At 39.5% G+C, this 23,092-nt stretch overlaps 1 protein-coding gene across 2 annotated transcripts in view; it reads right to left on the reverse strand.

Moving 5' to 3' along the window:
• Window positions 1–6,259: 6,259 nt before the first annotated feature.
• LOC117590869 (serine/threonine-protein phosphatase beta isoform) overlaps window positions 6,260–23,092 on the reverse strand; it is a 37,717-nt gene continuing 20,884 nt past the window's right edge. For both annotated transcript variants that reach the window (XM_034283891.1, XM_034283892.1), the window contains 4 exons: window positions 8,794–9,141; window positions 8,393–8,736; window positions 8,183–8,317; window positions 6,260–8,124 (listed from right to left, as the gene is read on the reverse strand). In XM_034283891.1, the coding sequence (XP_034139782.1) occupies window positions 8,011–8,124; window positions 8,183–8,317; window positions 8,393–8,736; window positions 8,794–9,141 (941 nt within the window). In that variant the 3' untranslated portion in view covers window positions 6,260–8,010. The remainder of the gene's footprint in view (window positions 8,125–8,182; window positions 8,318–8,392; window positions 8,737–8,793; window positions 9,142–23,092) is intronic.

Here is a 23,092-nt window from a genome sequence, read left to right on the forward strand (position 1 = left end):
ATGAAAACCTGACATTAAATCAAGGCATGAGAAGTATTTTGCTCTACCTAGTTGATCCAAAATGTCATCAATCCTAGGTAATGGAAATTTATGTGAAAGGAGTTTTTTGTTTATTTGACTATAGTCAACTAAAGGGGGGCTGTTGTACTCTGACAGGGATGGTTCGACTATTTTGTCGTCTATTAATTTTCCTACTTGCTATGAGGGCTTCGATAGTTTTTTATATAAATTGGTTCAGTATACTTCAATCTCAATTTCTGTTTAAAAAAATTATTATTGTTATCGATTCGGTTTCAAGTCCGAATATGTCATTATATTTGGAACATAGTTCCGTTAATTTTTGTTTGAATGGAGCTGGAAAATTTGTTGTGAGCTGAGCTATGACAGTTTGTTCCCTGATTTTAGCAGTTGTTTGAACTACATTGTAATTCGAAAGTGGTTCATATTTTAAATTATTTATATTAATTAACTGGTCGTTATTGGTTGTATTTAGTAATCGGACAAATGCGTTTCGAGTGGTTGCAACGGTATTTGCAACATAAATACCAGTTTGAATTTCCTGGTTTGGGATCACAACTTGTGATCTGGCTGGTAGAAGTATTGTATTGCTACCAGAACTGTATGTCATTGGAAAATAAATGCGAATGTCTATATTATTTGGTCGTATTATAAACCAGTCTTCTGAAGGTTTCAGATCAATTTGACAATTAAATTCTTTTATGAAATCAATCATCACATGGGATTGCGAAATTTTTGTTTACTAATTGGAAATTGTGTGGAATTATGTATTTATCTGTCTGTAGCTCTATTGGGGCAAGGCCTAGGGATTTTATAATACCTTCACCTATACCTTGAATATCTACTTTATTATCTATTTGTATGTCGTTGAAGACATCTGAAGTTTCTTTTATTAGCGATATGTTCGCTCCTGTATCCACTAGGAATGTTTGATGTTTTCCTGTCTTAGCATTGTCAAATGACACGAAAATGTTGAGATTAAGTTGATGGTTTGAACCTTTGCTTTTAATGATTTGGAGTATCTAAAGGTGCTTGGGAGTTTCCCGAAGCCGTCTGGGTAACACGGACATTATTGTTGTGTCTTGTGTTTTCAGTTCTGACGTAATTTTGGTTGTTATGGGATATGCCGTTACCACGGTTATTTCCTCTATAACTAACACGACCTCTATAGTTATTTGACTGATAATTGTTGTTGTAATGGAAGTTACTAGTTGTATTTCTGTTATTGTAGTAGCCACGACCATTTTCTCTACCTCGATAGTTACTTCTGTAGTTAGTACCGCGGTAGGCGTGTACAATATTGACTTTGCATTGCCCGTCATCTCAGTACTACATTGTATATATTTTGTGACGGCATCGTTCATGGTCGTGAAGTTACCTGCTTCTAAAATGTTTTTTTAGTCTACCATGCTCACAATTTTTAACCATTGTGTTAATGGCTTCTTTTGTACTGAATTTATCAGCATGTTCGACTGGTAGCCCTTTATCGATGTACGAAGCTTCAAGTAGCTTTCGCAAATTGTCCATTTCTGTGGTAAATTGTGTTGCTGTTTTCCCTTTTTGACATACTTTAGTCAGTTTTGTTTTGACAACGTCAGATGTTTCACCGACTATAGTTTCTTGTAGTTTATTTATAATTTCGCTGATCGTGTTAAGTTCTTTAACTTTGTACAGAGTTGTTCCTATAATCTTTGATTTTATTACTTCGACTGCTAAGGATTCATGAGGTCCTTTTGTTAGGTTAACTAATTTAATTGCTGTTATAAATCGTTGCAAATGAAGTTTCTGTCCATTAAATTCAGGTATGGCGTGCGAAATATTTTTTATATATGCCCGTTGGGCAACTGGGTCTTCTGCCATTCTGATATGTTATCGTTCTATCTCACTATTCAGTGAATCTGAATCAGACAACTCTTGATCTTGATATTGTGGTACTGTTAACACAGCTGGGATAGTTAGATCTTGTAGATCTTTTTCTTCCATATTTTCTTCTTCTATATTTTACCTGGTTCCAGGTTGTTCTATGTCTATGGTCAATGGAGTATTCAAAACTGTTGGAATTGAAATATCCAAGTTTAATTTGTCTTGAATCGATATTAAATTTGATCGAAGTTTGATCAGAAATTTTGATACCTGTGACCAATTATGTTCTTTTATGCGTTCTCTATTTTCATGTATTAGTTTACGAGCCTCGTTAAAACACTCAACTAATATGGTTGCATGCTTATTCACTGTAGCTCTTAGGATTGACCTATTTTGTGTAAGACACTTGTATGACTCATCGAAATTTTCTTTTATTTTAACTAATGTGTCATTAATATTTTGCGATTCCAAATGTACTCATGTACATATATTCCAGCTCTGGTATGATCTCGGGGTCGTTGAGACCAAATGTAGACAATTTATATTTTGTCTAAATCATTAGCCTTACTCAAATATTTCTTTTTAAGGCATCTATTGTGTAGCTTATATATTTTGAAAAATACGTTGGCACACATAATAACAACAAATATTATCAACAGGGTATTAGTAAAGCCTAAATCAATCTCTTTTGATTCTACTTTATTAATTACATTGGCGGTGGAATCCACCGTCTTGGTGTCCACTAAACCCATCTTGGTTATAATTATTGGTTTTCTTTGAAAAAATATGACATTTATATATGGCTTATTATTGGTATCATTTCCTAACTTACTTATTTTATTATTCCTCATTCATATTAATTGAATGTCAAAATTTGAGTTTTGGGATGTTGTAATTATTCTTTCATTATTTTTTTTTTTTTATACTCAATATTAATTCAAATTTCAATTTCAAATAAAAAAAAAGGGAAATATTTAGAAGAACAAATTTGTGAAAATATGAAGATAGTATGCGTTAGGGCATATGACTGATTTACATTGGTTTTTCTCTATATAATTACAATATCAGCCATATGTTTTTCGTAAAAGCCTAATAGATATCAGAATTTTAAAAGCAGCGTTTGCACGCATCAGCTTGTGGGTAGAAGTTTTATAGATAGCATTGGCAATTTAGGCATTGGCATGAATGCTGCCTATATTGCGTTACTTTGCATCGCAAAGATTCCTGCTTAGGTCCTCCGGTTTTTTAATTTGTCCTGTTCCTCGCTGCGTTTTCCTCCCCGCTTCTTCTGTTTCTTGGGCTGTTACGTCTGCTGGCGTGCCCGGTACCCAGCTATTGTGAGTGGGCGCGGTCCATCGGATGGACAAGCCTCTAAAGCCTCCTTTAGACTCGGCTTGTCCCTTTGCTCGATATGAGCAGCGTTAAGGAGATCCGTCTCCAGCTTGTTTCCAACGATGGCGTAAGGGGCGTCAGGCCTCTCACGCTTATATTTTACGCTGCAGTTGTCCTATGGGCCTATGGGCTCAGGCGGTGCCGGTGCCGGTCATCGCACAGGTCATCGAAGTACGCTCTATGTAGCGTTGTCGGTGCCTTTTCAGGTCTTTATCTTCGTTTACTTTTCTTCCACTCTCTTATTGGAACTACTTACACATTTTATTATTTGCGTGAAAACTGATTTCGCAGTGTTATTTTGTTATTGTCACATTTTTTTGCGTGTAAATTGTTTTTGCAGAATTATTTTCAGGCCTCAATGTCACGGTCGCCATGTAGACAAGTTATATGGCTAATCAATTTTAAAAGACACCCGTCTTTCTTGAGTTGGCAACACCGGCAACACCGGCAGCGGAGCAGCCGCATTTATGTGTTTTAATATATATGTATGTATATAAATTATGTTTTAATGTGCTGCTGCGGCGGCGGCGTGCGGCGTCAGCAGGAAGTTCTCGCGGGGCGAGGGCGGCGGCGGCATGCGGTGGCAGCAGGAGGTTCTCGCGGGGCGAGGGTGGTGGTGGCAGCGATGTCTAGGTGGCTGCCCCTTTGTTGGGAGTGTTTAGATCCCCTGTGGCGCTGGCCTCTCAGGTTCAGCTGGTGCAATTGATTTGAACCGTTCGTTTATTAATTCATTCTAAAAACTGAAACTTAACTCCCAGATCCCCAGCTCGCGAACCATTCATGCAAGAATGGAATTCGCTGACCCCAGCACATCCGCCAGAATCAGGCGACGGCCGTTGGCCAATGGAGTGAGAGACGGCCCACAACAGCGTCAGTGCTGTGTCAGCTTTCTGAACTGAGCGCTGCAAGATGTTTATGTGTGGGGTGGCGCAAGATGATGAAGTTAAGGTGGTGCGATAACTTGTAATATGTGTTAACTTGCATACTACAGCAGTTTAAGCAGTTTACTTATTCGATATCTTTGGCGTTTTACAACGCCGTCTCTTTTGCCACACATACCACTCTACTCACTGCGTTTATGGGAGTTTCCTTTGTTGGTCGATGGATCCGCTGTTGATTCCCCAATTTGCCTTCATAACCTTCTCCTTCTTGGTGTTGTTGTTGTTGATTTTTGTCAATGTCGAGGCTGACTTAGCTTAGCTCATAAGTGTGCGATCGTAGTCGCAACACATGAACGATCAGCGAAGGGGAGGTACAAATTCTTTGACAAATTCTTTGCTGGCCCTTAAGGCTTAACAATGTAATTATGTTAATAAAGGTTTTACGACTCCTGTCGATGTTAATATGAACGATCCGTTAATTTATTTGTCAAATATTAAACTGAAACTTAATTCTGAACCTAACTAAAACATAGCCGGCGAGCCGGCCGCGCATGAACACAATCACCTTGGCCAAAGCCAACTTGGTAAGCCCTTCTCTACTTGACCATGCTGACATAGAATCCATTCTCACTAAACAATTCACAGGGGTCACCATTTCCAATCTGTTAGTAGTATCCAGCATTAAGGATTCACAATCAATTAATATTGTTCATTTCATTATAGAGTATCCTAGATTAAGTTTAGCTTGTAAGAAGGTCACGCTACTCCCGGCTGAGCACAACGGTACCCTACTACAACTTATGGACAACGTCGTAGCCGAGTTCGGAGCCAGGTGTGGGCCGTTACGGGCTACACCACCACTACTACTACCACCTTCTGCAACAGGGAATCGGAGGGTTCCTGCGCCCAGGGTCTACACTCTGTAGGCACTTTGCATTGACACTCTCAACCCAGCCACCTGGAGACCATCATCCTCGTGGACGGTGGGGTCATTATTGTCAAAAACAGACCCGCCACGATCAGCTGTGATTCCGATACGTTGGTTGAAACCCCCGGGACGCAACTGGTCGCCTTCGACGACTTCGCCACCATTAACGGCTCCCTCGGTGCCCGCCATGAACATCACGGGGCCCCATAAGGTCCTGAGCCTACCATTCCTACACCAGCTCAGCGAGGTGTCTAAATCTAAACTACATCAAGGAGATTGAGCGAACCACAATGGGCAAGGTGAATCCCATCCTTACCATTGGAGTAGGAGCAGCCTCCTGCGGAGCCATCGACATCATCCTCTATCTCAGATCCCTACTCAAGAAGGGAAGGAATTTGGTCCAGGTTAACGCGCTGATAGAGAACTTGAGATATTCGAGGGCGACCACACTTGAAGAGGGAGAGCAGCTAACACTCCCCACCAGCTGCAGGGTATTCGCGGAATTCTTACTTTGTAAGAACGCTGATACTGCGCTGGAGTGGACGGGCATCGCGATTCATCAATTGCATAGACATCCGTCGACAGCGTCTGCACGGGTAGCTGACGCGCAGAATTGGAAACTGCTGCGCGGGCAGCGCTGCTCGAGCTGTGCCGTCCGCAACAGGGGAATTTATATTGTATATTTCGTATTTTGTATTTTAGTTTTACACTCATATTCAACCGTGCCTGTGGTGCCGGCAATAAAATGTCTGAAATATTAATATTGGCTCTCACTTCCGTTGGCCGAAGCCACGGTACATTTGAGAAACTAAATAATTTATATGCAGAAGGATGCAGAATATGCAGGTTTGTTTACATAAAGTTTTTATTAATTTTTATTTGATTTTTAATAATAAATATATTTATTTGTTTATCCCATTTCTTCGTTTTCTCGTCTCTCTCGGTCTCTATCTCATTTCATCTCTCGTTATCGCATGGCCATTGCCATTTGTAGTACTTTGTATACCATCTTTTATTCATATTTTTGTTTAGATATATTTATCTATATATGTATATAGCTGCGGCTCCTTTAGCTTTAACAGATTATAGGAAATGGTTTTTTGCTAATTGGCCGAAATCCGAAATCAGAGAGGGTCTAAACAGAGGCTCAAATAAGAGAGAGAAATACGATATTGTTTCACTGTTCGTTTCTTCTGTTTGTTGCTTTTGTTATTTATTGGTTTATTTTTAATGCAATTAATTGACTTGTTTTCCACAAGCTTTTCTTGACCCTCTTCATCTTCATCTTCCTCGTACTCCATCCGCCCCTCAATCACTCTCTCTCCATGTCCATCTCCGCCTTGTTGCATATAAAATGTATACTATGTATGTATTGTATATATATATATTTATGATCTGTAAACATATAAACCATTTTCTGTTAGTTTATATTCTCGTTATTGGTATTTGTTTTTGTTGTTTTGGGAGGCAAAAAAGGCACTACAATCTAATAGGTTACGACGATGAAAAAAATTAGTTATATCTTTCGTTTCTCCTGTATATATATATATATATATTTAAAATATATATATATATTTACATCTATACCCTTCAATCTGCAAAATACTTCTGCTACTTCTTCGAATTTTTATATAAATAAAAGATGCACAAAAATTGGTGTTTCAAGTACTTGAAGTAATGCTTTTTCAATGCTTTCAAAATTCGTTTTCTTTTGTTCTCCTTTTTTTTAAGTTTTTTTAAAGTTTTTTTTTTTAGTTTTTTTTCAACTATCGTTTGTTTGTTTTTGTTTTTTGTTTGTGTGTGAGGCTAAGGTTAAAGTTAAAGTTAGGTTGGATTTTCGCTAGGTATTGGTATGGATTCATGGGGAAAACAAGCCTCGAGTCGAGTGTCCTTAAATGCCCATTAACCGGTTAGCAGTTAACAGTTTTCGCGTCACTTAAACATAGTAGAACGCAAAAATATAATTTTTAAGTATATAGTTTATAATATTGAATTATCTCTGTTTAAGGTTTAGTTGCTTTTCCTTTGTTTATAAGTAGTATAGTTTAGGCAATAAATTAATTAAATGACAAACAATGACAAAAAAAATCAAATTAACAATAGAACATCTCTACTATTCGTATTCCTAAATAAAGAATAAATAAAATACACACACACGCGCACAGAGTACAACTGTTTTAAGCTTAAGTGGTAGATAATCCTTCCTTTTATTTTCATGGTTTGTATATTTTTTTTTTTTTACTTTTTATTGTTTATTTATGTTGTTGATCAACTTTTGTTGGAACAATTTATGTAGACGATAACTGAAAATTGGGTGGATCAAATTAAAGCTAGACTGGGTTTTGGGTTTGGTTCGTGGAAATGAAGGAGTGGATAGCATTTAACTTAGATTTTTGCATTTAGTTTTGCTTTCGATTTCGCATTCGCATTCGATTGTTTTTGTAGTTAAGTGTAGATATAGAAGTACACCGATTCTAGTATATGTATGTAGTTTACATTAATATGCCTATATTTAAATTCATGGCTTAACACCTCTGTACTTTTTAATTTAGATAGTTTACTGAATTTTCGGGACTTTCATTTGTGATTGGGTTTACATATACTATTGGTATGGGTAGGGGGACAGTCAACAAAGAATTTTGAATTCACATATGATTATTGATAGCGATAGATAGAATACAAGTACAGTTACATAACACATGCACGTTTATCCATATGCACACAGAGAGAGATATGGATGTTAACCCTAATTTTTCCTCCCTTCTCCTCTCTCTCTAACACTCTCTCACTGTAGATTTTGACATTTTCGATCTTCAATATATATTTATAATTATGTATTTATATGTATACAAGTGTTTTCTTTTTCTTTCTGTTTGTTTTGTTTTTGTTGTTGTTGAACCTTTAAGGAAATGGAAGCGGATGGATATATTATTTCTTCTTATTGGTCGATAGCATTGGGGCGCTTCGCTGCGGTGTAGTGGGTCGCGAAGAGTTCATTCCACTGTACAAATACTTTGCCTTCTTTTCGGATGGTTTCAATATCTGAACAAAGGGTAAACAGACATTAGAGGTTTAATAAGTTTAGTGATAATTATCCCACCTGAAATGAGCACATGAGTGTGTCGTCGACGGTCATCATGCCACCAGCATTATCAAATTCGCCGCAATAGTTGGGCGCCGAGAATAGCGTGACCAGCTGGCGACGTGCAAAGAACTCGTATCCATCCTCCACAACCTGAAGAAAGACACAAAAGCAAACACAAAATCAGATAATTATTAATTAATTAGAGATGGCTTCTCGGACACTAACCTGATGCGCACGACAAATCAAGTCAAGCTCGTGGCGATTCAAGAACTTGGAAACCACATCCACACCGAATGTAAAGCTCACACCACGATCGTTCTCGCCCCAGCCCTGTACATCCTTGTCGGGATCACTCCACAGCAGATCGCACAGGAGCCCAGTGTCGGGAACGTCTGTGGGCCGCATTAGGCGTCGAATTTGCTCCATTCCCTGCAGATCGGGACTGAGGCCGCCGTGGCAGCAGAATATCTTCTCATCGATGATGGCGGCCACTGGCAGACAGTTGAAGCAGTCTGTGAAGGTCTTCCAAAGTTTTACATTGTAACGGCGCTTACACTCATCATAGAAGCCTAAGTGGGATCGGAAATATATGAATTAATCTTACGAATGATAATCGAAACACTTACCATAAATTCTGTTAATACTGGCACACTCATGATTGCCGCGCAACAAGAAGAAATTCTCCGGGTATTTGATCTTGTAGGCCAACAACAGACAGATGGTCTCCAGCGACTGCTTTCCTCGATCCACATAATCGCCGAGGAACAGATAATTGGCAGCCGGCGGGAAGCCACCATACTCAAACAGCCGCAATAGGTCTGTGTACTGGCCATGGATGTCGCCGCAGATGATCAGCGGTGCCTCCAACTCCAGAAGTATCGGCTGTTGCAAGAATATCTCGCGCGACTTCAGACACAGGCCGCGCACCTCCGCCTCGGTCATCTGCACCTGTTTGCCGGTACGACAGCTACGCACTGTAAAATGGGTTTTGGGTGGGAGGAAACATTCAGTTAGTTTTCTTTTGGAGTAGGCCTGCAGATCGGATTAGTTATGAGTATATAGCATATACACAGAGAGATATGCATGTGTGTGTGACTGAGTGAAATCTAGCTTAACCTAAGATTTAACTCTGGCAATAATACACAGAGGAGTATGGATATGGATACGGATACGGATACGGATATGCGTACGCGGACGGGGGACAAACGAGCACGAAACGAAACGAATCGACAGACAGGAGAAGACAAGAGAGATGACAAACAGTATGACAAATGACGCAGAAGGTTGATACAAACATACAGTGGCGAGCATTTGTGGATACTTGGTTACCACTTTAAAGTTTAAACGCCTGTAAAATCTGTAAAAATTAGTACATTTTTCTAATTCTTTTTTTTTAATAGCTTCTTTAGTTGTTTGGCAATGAAACAAAACAATAATTTAAACAAAAAAATGTCGGCTTCATTAAAAGTTATTATTTTTTGTTAATGAAGTCAATGTATCCACTTTTGCACGTTACCAATTTTTTAAATTGATAAATTTTTCAAAATGTTTTGTGCAAAGGCCCTTAGCGTTTATCGCACTCAGAATATGCTTAGGTATATTCTCGACTTCATTTTTAATGTCCTCGACAGATATTATGTCCCACTTGGTTTGTATACGCACCTAAAGATTATGCATTCCCTTTGATGCGGATACATACTTTATCATTCGTTTTTAAAGAAATTCACGAAGATTTTTAATGGGATTTAAATATATTCGTTGAGTAAACTACTACATTAAGTGAAAACTGTCATTATTGTGACAATTTATCACGATTTTACCCAATTTTTTCGGGTTCCCGTTCTGCTGGCAAGTGATATCCAGTATGGGCTTAGCACATTAAAAATCTTCAAAATTTAAAATTTGCCAAATTGGTTTCCAAAAGGCTAATCTAATATTCTATATTCATCATTCCATCGATTTAAGCCAATGGGGCAACAATCCCGTCAGCCCGTAAGCAAGGAAAGTACTTTTCCCGGTTCGGCCTGATTGCGGCAGCTAAGCAGAAATATTCTGCCCTCACCAACAAATTTTGCGAATCGTCTTAAATGTAAATGGCATGTTGATCAACTGAGACTAAAATAAACTACATTCAGTCTGATAACAATGAATACTACTGGCACCACCCACATAAAAGACTGAAAAAGCATCAGGTCAAGGAAACGACGAAACATGCAGGAGCAGGCTGGTCGTGTGGGGCTGCTTCACTTGGTGGAAATGGTAAACCATTGGCTAAAATCGATGGAATGATGAATAAAGAATATTAGATTAGCCTTTTGGAGAGCAATTTGGCAAATTTTAAATTTTGAAGATTTTAATTATGCTAAGCCCATACTGAATATCACTTGCCAGCAGAACAGGAACCCGAAAAAATTGGGTAAAATCGAGTTTTCATCTAATCTAGTAGTCTACTCAACGAATATATCTAAGTCATCAAAGGGAATGCAGGTTCTTTAGGTGCGTATACAAACCAAGTGGGGCATAATATCTGGCGAGGACATTTAAAATGTAGTCAAGAATATACCTAAGCATACTCTGAGTGCGATAAACGCTAAGGGCATTTGCACAAAACATTTTGAAAAATTTATCAATTTAAAAAATTGGAAACGTGCAAAATTGGATACATTGACTTCATTAACAAAAAATAAATACTTTTAATGAAGCCGACATTTTTTTAAATTAAATTATTGTTTTGTTTCATTGCCAAACAACTAAAGAAGCTATTAAAAAAAAAGAATGAGAAAAATGTACTAATTTTTACAGATTTTACAGGCGTTTAAACTTAAAAGTGGTAACCAAGTATCCACAAATGCTCGCCACTGCACTACGGGGCATTTGACCACTTTTCGTGGCCGAAACTCATTTGTCAAAAGTCAAAAGAGTAATATTTTTTTAACAGATATACATAGGAATACATCAGTCCGTAATGTTACGTACCCAAAAAATTAACAGTGCGCACCCCTGTTAAAATAACAGCTGTTAAAGTCAGCTGTTTGCTACGAACGATAGAAAGTTATCGAAAACTGATTTTGTTCATGAAGTTTAAAGTGCAAAAATTGCTAAATTGACCAATTTAAGTTAATTTTTTACAATATTCTCGATTCAGGCAGGTTTTAAACAAGTGATTGTGAGTTTGAAATTAAAAAATTGACCTCAAAAAGTGGTCAAATGCCCCATAGTGCACCGTATGTACCTAGTATGTGTAGGTTGAATGGAATGAGATACACACATACATATGTATGCATAACAATGCTACTTTGTGGCGCATTATGAATGTGCACTGCACTATGGGGCATTTGACCACTTTTTGTGGCATTAATTAATAACTTCCAAACGAAACAATATTTTTAGATTTCGTTTTTTGATATGAGTCTATAATAGTGAAAGGAAGGTTTGTTGAAAAAATGGGCTTGCCACCGCCTTTTCTTCAGGGTAAAATCGAATTTTTACTTTATTTTTAAATTGAATCAAAAAAAAAAATGATGGGAATATGTCAAGCAATGTCATATTTTACTTAAAAAAATGTGCCCGAATATTTTACAATGGAAAAGTAGAAGATAATCGGGTTCTTACATTGACTTCCTTGTATAGTGCAAGCAGCTTCTTTTCTTTAAGTGTTGAATGTTGGATACAATAGCGGGAACCGATCACTTTGTAAGTCTTTTCAAAGACAAATTTTCGTCACAAATATGGACTTGTTAAGGTCAATTTTTTAATTTCAAACTCACAATCACACTTTTAATATCTGCCTGAATCGAGATTATTGTAAAAAATTAACTTAAATTGGTCAATTTAGCAATTTTTGCACTTTAAACTTCATGAACAAAATCAGTTTTGCGATAACTTTCTATCGTTCGTAGCAAACAGCTGAATTGGACAGCTGTTATCTTAAAAGTGGTGCGCACTGTTTAATTTGTTGGGTACGTAACATTACGGACTGATGTTATTCCTATGTATATCTGTTAAAAAAAATATTACTTTTTTGACTTTTGACAAATGAGTTTCGGCCAGGAAAAGTGGTAAAATGCCCCATAGTGCACTGGTTAGGCGACGACCGGCCTTCAACAGAGTCAGTCTCTGCCGCTGCATACATGTGTATGTATAAAAATATGATGAATGTATGAAGATATGTTGATCCATTTGTGTGTGTGCAAAAAAAAATTTGCAACTGCTGCATGTGGCCCATTCTATTGTTCTGTTCCCTGGATAATTGCAAGTTGTCTCAGCTTGAAGACGTTTACGGGTATCAGATCCCTTTCCCTGACACTTTCCTGCAATTCATTTTGTGCAGTTCTATCCCCCCACCAAGCCCCCAGCCCCACCCATTCACAAACAACTAGTTCGCATCTGTGTGCGTGTGCACCCTAAAATTTAATTAAATTTGCATATCCACCGAAAAATGCTGTCCATGCGAACAGAGACCCAGAGACCAGGGCGACACACTCCTCCTTCCTTGGAAAGTTGTGTGCCAAATCTCAATTTGGGTCGAAAGCTCCGCAGCACTGCCCCAAAGGACCAGAAGGATCTGCAGCCGGATGTGACAAAAGTGAGAGTTGTATGTACATGAGCGGGTATGGGCTTTGGGGTGTGCGGTGTGCAGGGTGGTACAAGGATAACAAAACCGTTGCCCCAAAGCATCAGGAAATGCTCTTTGTAGCAGATGCTTCCCATTCCTGGCAAATGGTTAATTTAAGTTATCGCCCACCACTCGAGATGTGTTGAAAGTCCTTAGCTCTTGCCGTTCAATGGAATTGATTGGGTGCCGATAAAATAGTTCACTCTAGTTGAACGTTGCACAATGAACAGCTGCGGAAAAATGTGCGTTTAAACAGTAAAGAAACTGGAAAATTGAAGTCAGCGTCGAAACAAGCTAAATTCGAAAGCAAAGACAAACAAAATTTTAAAACAAGCCGAATGTATTTAAAACGAGAAGGTACGTGTGAGACGCTTTTTACGCGTCACAACTTTTATACCCGGCACTCAGGACTACATCTAGATGTAGAAGACATCGCCAACCACTAGATATCGTTCACATTACAGAACACGTAGTAAAAGCCTGCTAAATAAAATGCATCAAACAAATTGGATCAGTTAATATTTTCCAATTTATGAGATATTTAAAACAGCAATAAAATTGGTACATTCTTGGACCGATAGGTTTCACAGCAATGAAAAATTCTTGTACGCAACTTTGATGGTCCAATGGTCTGCACATTCTGTGCAATAATGACCGATGGGTTTCACAGCAAATTTTTCGAAAGTGGCGCCATCTAGCGTTGAAAACCGAGTCTTGGTTAAAAGTCGGAAGAGTCAACGACAGGTGGAGGGCATAGGCAGGGGCCGAGTGAAGCAGAAGCAGAGTGTGAATGAGAGAATGTGAAAGGAACAACAAAAGCTGCTGGACAGGGTGGGTTTAGCCACTGAAAATTAATTTCTCCATTGTGGCTATAATAATGATCCGATCGGATCCCAATAGTGATCTCATAGATATGGCCATTTCCTACGGAATGGCGTTTTTAGTTTTCTTGTATCTTCAAAACTGTAGATTTGGGTGATTTTCGTCCTTTTGCGGGGGCGGAAGGGGGCGTGGCTCATTTTTGAAATACACTGGTTTCAGTGTGAGCATACAGCAGTCCGGAGCCAAAATTTGGTGGCTCTAGCTCTTATAGTCTCTGAGAACGAGCCGACAAACAAGACGGACAGACGGACAGACAGACATGGCACTATCGACTCGGCTATTGATACTGATCAAGAATATATATACTTTATGGGGTCGGAAACGCTTCCTTCTGTGCGTTATTCGCACAAATACAATATACCCTATTTACTCTTTGAGTACCGGGTATAAAAAAAGTCTAGAGTCACAACTCTGTTACTCAAAAATGTGTTTAAATCCATATTTGAATTTTGTGATCATTAAAAAGAACTAGTAAGGGTAACTTATAACGAGTAAGACAAATGTTGGAAAGTGAATGGATATTGCAAATAATTATGAGATTTTTCCTTTCAATACATTTGATAATGAAAACAGTTGCAATATTAACATAGAGCTTTCATGGGTGATGGACTTAAAGATTCTACAAATTAATGATCACAAGAACTCCCCAAAAAAATATATACGTGTATATTTCCACAGACCATTGATATATTATATCTTCCATTTTGTGCAGACGTTCTAGCGTCATTCATCATTCTGTATAATCAGGGCAAAAACCTCAACATGAGATGCCAGAAGGACGTGGGAGGCAGTTAATCAAATGCAAAAATGCGGGGCAAAGTTCATTTTTTCACGAACTTTTTTTGTGTTTGCACTCAGCTGCTGCAAGCAGCATGTGCTTAGCATTAGCATTAGCATACAGTTCCATAGCCCCTCCCCCACCCCACCCACATTCCCTTTCCCATTCTGCGTCATCCTGGGAATCCTGGGCACTCCAGTCAGCGGCAGAACGGACGAGGATGAGGGCAAAGGAGTAAATTATGCAAGTCAAAAGGGGACTCTATGCACTCTATCTTCGTGGTGAAAAAGTGGAATCCATTTATGATATGCAAAAGCGGCGACAGGTCTCAAAAAAATCTGTTGCATTTTCTCTCTCTCTCTCCTGTACCTCTCGGATTCCGCATAATTTAAGAGCCCTATAGTAGAAGGAGATGCCAGCGTAGGTGATTACCAAAAGTTATCCCAAAAGATTTAGTTTGGCTGGCGCATAAATTTCATTGGCAACATCTGCTTCTGTCTCAACATTATTCCACACGACAGTCTGTTGGAGGCTGTTCCTTAGGCTTTTTGAATATTTTGGGAACGGTGTGTGTATCAGCAGCAATATTCAGATAAAATATCGCACCACAATTTTAAAATCAAACACTAACGATGGCAAACAATTTGCAACAACCGGAGCATGGCTAATTTGGCATTTTCGTTCACTGTGACTTTTATTGCCTAAAAGCACTAAGCAAACAACTCATAGAGTGTGCAAACGTAGAAAAAACTGGCTGCCTAATCAGTTTAGTGGATTGGCTCCCAGTGCCTTCGGCTCTTGGTGAGAGAGCCTTCGGCTGAGAGACTTTGGAGTTGGCTCTCTTGAGCATTGAACGCAAAGCGACTCTCGCAAAAACAAAGTTTTGTTTTTCCCTTCAAGTCTGCTTCGTGATTTCATGTGTGCGGTGACACATATGTACATACATTCATGATGCAATGCGTGTATCTATTCTCGGCTTCATATGCGTTTTCATTTTTAGCGCGTGAGACGTTTGGCATTTTTGTGTTGCTTCTGAGCTCACATACCCTTCCTTCAAACTTGAGACATTATGAAGCAGATTCACCCAAAAAAAAGAAAAGGGACGCGTGAGACGCTTCTTACGCGTCACAACTTTTATACCCGGCACTAAATCTGCACCTTAGCAGTGTCTTGCCAAATTTTAAATTTGTTCTTCAACTGTCATCTATGTACATCTACAACACTTCTCACACCAACACGCTCCTTTAGCTCACCGCCCTTCCCTAGACGGACACACTGCAGACTCGCGGCAAAGGCAGCGCCCGCTAAAAGTCGGAAGAGGAATTGGCAGGGGGAGGGCAGAGGCAGGGGCCGAGTGAAGCAGAAGCAGAGTGTGAATGAGAGAATGTAAAAAGAGCAACAAAAGCTACGGGATAGGGTGGGTTTAGCCACTGGAAAATAAATTTCTTCATTGTGGCTATAATAATGATCCAATCGGATCCCAATTTGTTTATCTGATAGATATGGCCATTCCCTACGGAATGGCGTTTTTAGTTTTCTTTTATCTACAAATTGTGGGTTTGGGAGGTTTTCGCCTTTTTGCGGGGGCGGAAGGGGCGTGGCTCATTTTTGAAAGACACTGGTTTCAGTGTGAGCATACAGCAGTCTCGAGCCAAAATTTGGTGGATCTAGCTCTTATAGTCTCTGAGAACTAGCCGACAAACACGACGGACAGACGGACAGACAGACATGGCTCTATCGACTCGTCTATTGATGCTGATCAAGAATATATAAACTTTATGGGGTCGGAAACGTTTCCTTCTGTGCGTTACATACAAGCGTTATTCACACAAATGCAATATACCCTATTTACTCTTCGAGTACCGGGTATAAAAAACCTTGAATTTGTGTATCCTCTCTATGCTCATATATTTTTTAAATACATTTAGGACGAAAGGGATAAACGGTTGTAAACATCTAAATACATATGTATACAAATAATGGATAACGGCAAAGGACTTGGCGTTGCAAATATTTTCCATTAGAGTTATAGGTCGAGACATGGCAGCTGTGCCGAAAAAGAATTTATTTCTTTTTATACCCGGTACTCGAAGAGTAAATACGGTATATTGTAATTTTGCACAAAGTGAATGAATGTAACACCCAGAAGGAAACGTTTCCGACCCCATAAAGTATATATATTCTTGATCAGCATCAACAGACGAGTCGATTGAGCCATGTCTGGCTGTCCGTCTGTCCTTTAGACTTGCTGTATGCTCACACTGAATCCAGTGTATTTAAAAAATGAGCCACCCCCCTTCCGCCCCTGAAAAAGGGCGGAATCCCTGAAAAAGGCCCAAATCTACAAATTTTGAAGATAAAAGAAAACTATTCCGTAGGAAATGGCCATATCCATCAGATCACCAAATTCGGATCCGATCGGATCATTATTATAGCCACAATGAAGAAATTAATTTCCAGTGGCTAAACCCACCCTGTCCCGCAGCTTTTGTTGCTCTTTTTACATTCTCTCATTCACACTCTGCTTCTGCTTCACTCGGCCCGTGCCTCTGCGCTCCCCCTGGCGTTGACTCTTCCGAATTTTAACCAAGACTCGGTTCTTAACGCTCTGTATTAGAAAAGGAGTGACCATCAAAGTTGCGAACAAGAAATGTTCATAGATGGCGCCACTTTCGAAAAATTTGCTGTGAAACCTATCGGTCATTATTGCACAGAATGTGCAGACCATTGGACCATCAAAGTTGCGTACAAGAAATGTTCATAGATGGCGCCACTTTCGAAAAATTTGCTGTGAAACCTATCGGTCCAAGAATGTACCAATTTTATTGATGTTTTAAATATCTCATAAATTGGAAAATATTAACTGATCCAATTTGTTTGATGCATTTTATTTAGCAGGCTTTTACTACGTGTTCTGTAATGTGAACGATATCTAGTGGTTGGCGATGTCTTCTACATCTAGATGTAGTCCTGAGTGACGGGTATAAAAGTTGTGACGCGTAAGAAGCGTCTCACACGTCCCTTCTCGTTTTTTTTTTTGGGTGCGGGCGCTGCCTCTGCCGCGAGTCTGCAGTGTGTGGGTCTAATGAAGGGCGGCGAGTTAAAGGAGCGTGTTGGTTCGAGAAGTGTTGTTGATGTAGCTGACAGATGAAGAAAAAATTGAAAATTTGACAAAACACCGCTTAGGTGCAGATGTAGTCCTGAGTGCCTGGTATAAAAGTTGTGACGCGTAAAAAGCGTCTCACACGTCCCTTCTCGTTTCTTTTCAAGTTGGTTTCGTAGTCTCTCTATGTTTATTCACACAGTGTACGATGAATACTCTAATGGAAAATATTTGCAACGCCAAGTCAATTTCTGTTATTCATTATTTATATACATATTTAGATGTTTATAACCGTTTATCCCTTTCGTCCTAACTGTATTTAAGAAATATATGAGCATAGAGAGGATACACAAAGTCAATTTATTTATTTTTAGGGGCAAGCTGAAAGACTCAAGCTTGAAGGAAGGGTATGTGAGCTCAGAAGCAACACAAAAGTGGCAAACGTCTCAAGCGCAAAATATGAAAACGCATATGAAGCCGAGAATAGATACACGCATTGCCATCATGTATGTATGTACATAAGTGTCACCGCACACATGAAATTACGAAGCAGACTTGAAAGGAAAAACAAAACTTTTTGCGAGAGTCGCTTTGCGTTCAATGCTCAAGAGAGCCAACGTCAAACTCTCTCAGCCGAAGGCTCACTCACCAAGAGCCGAAGGCACTGGGAGCCAATCCACTATACAGATTAGGCAGCCAGTTTTTAACACTCCATGAGTTGTTTGCTTAGTGCTAAAAGTCTCTGCACAAATGGTCTTCTCCGTTTGTTAATGGAAGCTGTCGCACTCTTGAGTCGCATTTGTGTTGGTTTTCCATCTTCACGGAGTCGAACGAATGCAGTTCCGTCGGTGAGTTGCGTGAGTTGCAAATCACAGCGCTACCACATGTCGCATTTTCTTGTCTGTCGCTGGAATATTGGTGGCATGACACACATGCGACAAAAAAAACGCACAGCTGAAGAGAGACAAAGATGATAGATAGCAGTAGAAAGATAGAGGGAGAACGAAAGGATGCTTGCTTTATTTTTTATTTTTATGCAAATTTCCGCAATGTTCCACTCGGCAATCATTCTGCCTCCTGCCTACCACACGACCCCCCCTTTCTGGCTGTCAGGCATTTGTCAGCATAAAGAAGATATCACCAAGGGGTTGGGGCGAGGTTGGGGCATTGGAGGTACGTGGTGGGGGGCAGCTGGGTGGTTGGGTTGTGCCATAACATTATGCGTAAGCAAAAAAGACGCGCATGTTTGTTTTGTTCATGCATTTTACATGAGGAGACGCAGACGCAGAGCATCACGTAACATTTAGCATGTGACTTCTACAGGAGCTGTTGTACTCCTACCCATAACCCCCTTCCACCACACAGGATGTGGGGCATTGTGTAGCATCCAACTTCCGGACTCATCTGCTCCTGTCACATCGCTAACTGGTTCATCACGATTAACAGTTCTTCGCATTACCATCCACTATCTCCATCTCATCACGCTGAAGCCTATCATCCTTACCGTTCCCTTCCTTTTATTCCCCGTTTCTCATCTCCAGTCTGTTGTTTTTTACTTTTTCTGAATTGAAAATTAATGGCGCATGTATGGGACTGGTGTCAATGCAACAGTTTGATGGCATCCATCCACAGATAACTTTCGCTGTTGATCCATCATGAAATCTGGGATACTCATATTTTTCCGCCATAGAATAAAATCTACAATAAACAGAAGCACAGCCTGGCAAGGGCTTTTAATAGAGGAAAAATAAAGAGCTGCCAAATCTGAGAGTTTGAACCACAAAAACTGATCCAACGTTTCCTACCAAAAGCTTTCATTCATTAATCTTCCAATGAAATTCATAATTTTTTTCCCCTTCGGCTTTATTCACTGATAACTTTTGATGGAGTCGCAGGTTTCGGCACTTTGTGGCTACCTCTCAACCTCACACATGCAAGTAACGAAGGAAATTCTGTGCCTGCCATTTTATGACCCGATTAACTCTCAGGGGCCCAGAGCCGGAAAAAGTGGAGCAGCCGCTGCCAGAAGTTAAACATTTCCCTGCCCCATGCCCCATGCCCCGTGCCCCATGCACCAGTGCCACGGCGTTTCAGAGGTAGCAAACTTTGGAGCTCAGCTTCCGCTCAGCAAAACTGAATCTAGAGATGAATTTGGGGAGCAGAGGCGGCAGGGAAATTCAACTGAACAAAAATGTTAAGCCATTTAGATAGGAAAACTGCCGAGAGATGAAACTTTGTGGACACACACACACAGTGGGCGGGCAAAGAGAAAGATAGAAAGAGAGTGGGGAGGGGGCAAAAAGTTTAGCGAGAGTAAATTAAGTGCAGAGAATACTTTTTGCACCAAAGTTGTTGACTCCAAAGGGTATTCCTATGAGGATTTCTGGTTTAAACCAAAGACGGTGCAGGTGCAAATGGATTTAGGTGGATCATCAGCAACGGCACCCCCACATACCGTACCAAGAGATCCCAAGGGATGTCAGTACATCCCCAAACGGATGTAAAGACGTTCTGTAAATGACTGCACTTGTAAGTTATAGCAATTGAATGCATTCATTTAATCAAATGTCTCTGAAACAGTTTCAGGCAGCAGCTTCATGGGTTTAAAATCCGAAGGTTTCGTTCAAATTTCTTAATTTAAAAATAGTTAAAAATATTTTTTCTCTGAGGCGTTTTGGCTAAGAAACTTTGACAGAGGAGCCTAAAAACCATTCACAAAAATGTTGTCTAAATTAAATGCGCAAAAATTATGCCTTGACATTGAACATCCAAGGAAGCAGTACAAAAATGTTTTAAAAAATTGCCATCTTTTCTCTGCCATAACTTTACCGTTCAAATCGCATTTCGTTTCAACAATAAAACCTTTAATTTATTCACAAAAGTAGGATGCCATCAGGCGGCCATGCTATCAACTGGGATACTATTTTCAATTTTAATTTTCCATCGAATATGTGCGAAGGTAAGCTTAACATTTAATTAACAGGTTGGTCAGCCATGGCAACATGGACAGGGCTACGGGCAGGGCCGCACACAGGTCCACCCCACCCAATAGTCATTTTCTCAGTGTGATGAAATGTTTTCGGGGGAATGCGGATATGGACCAGGATTAACTAGAACTCTGGGCTCAGGCCTCCTTCATGACCTTTGGCTTTAATGCCTTGACAAGCACAAAATTTCCATTCCTTTTGCACTGTTCTTGCTGTTGTTGTTCTTATCCATTAAGTGCCATGCCCCGGCCTGGGCTTAGTTGCCACCGTCCTTTTTGCGTGCTCAAGTTGAAATTCGAGCAAATGAAGCAAAATAAAGCAACAACAACAGCCAACAGGCAACGAATAATGAACGCCTTTGGGCCAGGACAGGGACAGGTCAGGCCAAAGGGTGTCCGTTGATTAAGGACAAGTGCAATAAAATCTCATTTGAAATTTCCCATTTTCCCTATTGTGTGTTGCCCTTTTTACATTTCCCCATATTCATTGCATACCGACCGCTTGGGCGCCGCCAAAAATCAAACACAAATTTCATATGCGAATTGGTTCCGTAAATGTTTCCGTTTTCTATTGGCCCACTTGGTTGGTGGGTACGGCGAGGGGCATTCGAATTCCCTGTGGGCATACAATTTTGCACATCCACATCTGAAAAAATGCATTTCTATTCAAATCCTTTTCGTAATTCTTCGCTTTTTTGTAAACAAGAAAAATTCCTAAAAGAATTCCTTTTCAACCGGTTAGAACTTAACCGTTTTAAATATATAGGAATTAGGTGAAAAAGTCGCGAAATATATGCTAACCGTTGAGCCGTTTCCAACTTAAGCGTTTCTGGGAATTTTAACTGGTTAAGATGTAATGTAATTTCCAAGGCGATAATTTGAAATAATATTATATAAATTTACGCCAACAGTGCTAATAAATTGTTTTTAATGGAAGCCCTTAAGAAGAAAAGATTTCCTTTCCATCAACCTAATTGGTTGTGCACGAAACTGAAATGGTTTGATCGAAATCATTTTTCTTTTATATACATACGACATGAAGCAACCAAGTAGAGAGTGGATAGGTTATGGCACTACCTCCCGCCACCTTTACCTTTAATTTCAGACCCAGAACTTGTAATCCAAAATGCAAATTTTGCCACACCTTCGTGGAAAGGTGATTCCGTAATTTCAAGTGATTTAGCCAACACAAAAAACCAAACTCCAAAAGGAAAAGCGCTCGAAATCAACTTTCGTAAATACTTCCGTTTGACATTGACCCAGAAATAGATGGGGTACGGGATACTGGTGTCTGGTGTTTTGGGAGGGGCACCTGGAAGGTCCCAAGCTAATTGGCTGACCAGGCTTTAAAAAGGAAAAAGGGCTAAGAGCAAAAGAAAAGTTCGCTCAAAAGTTGCACCAAAAACGAGCCGAACAGCACCAAAAGTGATGATGGCTTGGGGGGCCACACGCATTAGGTAACCAAGGTACCAACCTCCACCTCCACCACCACACCCTCGCCCAATTACCACAAATTCACACAGCCCTCAGCCCTACCCTTTTTAAGCACATTAGCGCTGATTATAACGGCATTTACATCACAGCTAAACATTTTTGAGGGGTGTACACATGGCGTATGCGTAGTCCTCACCAAAATAACAGAACAATTCAGCACACAGTCGAATCTCTGATCAGCATTTGGTCTTTATAGGGGAATAATTGTAAAGAAAATGGAAAATTGACCTGAAAAACTCTCGAAAACTGAAAACCAAACAAAGTGGAAATTAATTTTGCCAGCAACATGGATGATTTGATGATGGGGTGATGGGGTAATCGGGTAATGGGGTAATTGGAATGGGGAGATTCTTCTAAAAATACCATGAAAAGATTTACGAATACGAAAGTATACAAATTATTATCCAAATGAGTTCAAATTCCGATTTTGAGGTAACGAAAGATACAATGTATGTACATACTCGAAGTGTGGTTGTAGAATACGGAGAATTTTAAATTAATTGATTCATCATTGTTATAGCGACTAATTTAAATTCATATCAACTACAAAATAAATATATCGATTCAATTTTCGGTTTAACAATAATATTTAAATATACAAACCAACAGTAAATAATTGCATACATATATTGGACTGAACTAAAGTCAGTAAATTGTAGACTGTAATTTTTTCGAGGGGAGGGGTTCAACAAGAAATATAACACAATAACTTAACACAACAGACACCCACTTAACAAGCTAATTGAATGCTGCACTGATAATGGTTTATTAACTTTAATGTCTGGCTAGGCTAAATCAGATCAAACATAAATGTATTCCATTCATTTATCAACTGCAATTACCTATATATGTATGTATTATGTATGTACACTTCCTTTAGGGGAATACCACCAAACCGCAGCCTTAAAATATTACAAACAACACATGGGAGCCCATCCATGATTGTATTCAAGTGAAGGACCTATTAAATTGGCCAATTACCATTATTACTAAGAGCTAACAATTACCGATATGATTGCTCTGTAACAGATAACCCACAAATCCACTTACATGTTTAATGGAAAATG

This window comes from Drosophila guanche, unplaced genomic scaffold, assembly GCF_900245975.1.
Source record: "Drosophila guanche unplaced genomic scaffold, DGUA_6, whole genome shotgun sequence".
NCBI lineage: Eukaryota > Metazoa > Arthropoda > Insecta > Diptera > Drosophilidae > Drosophila > Drosophila guanche.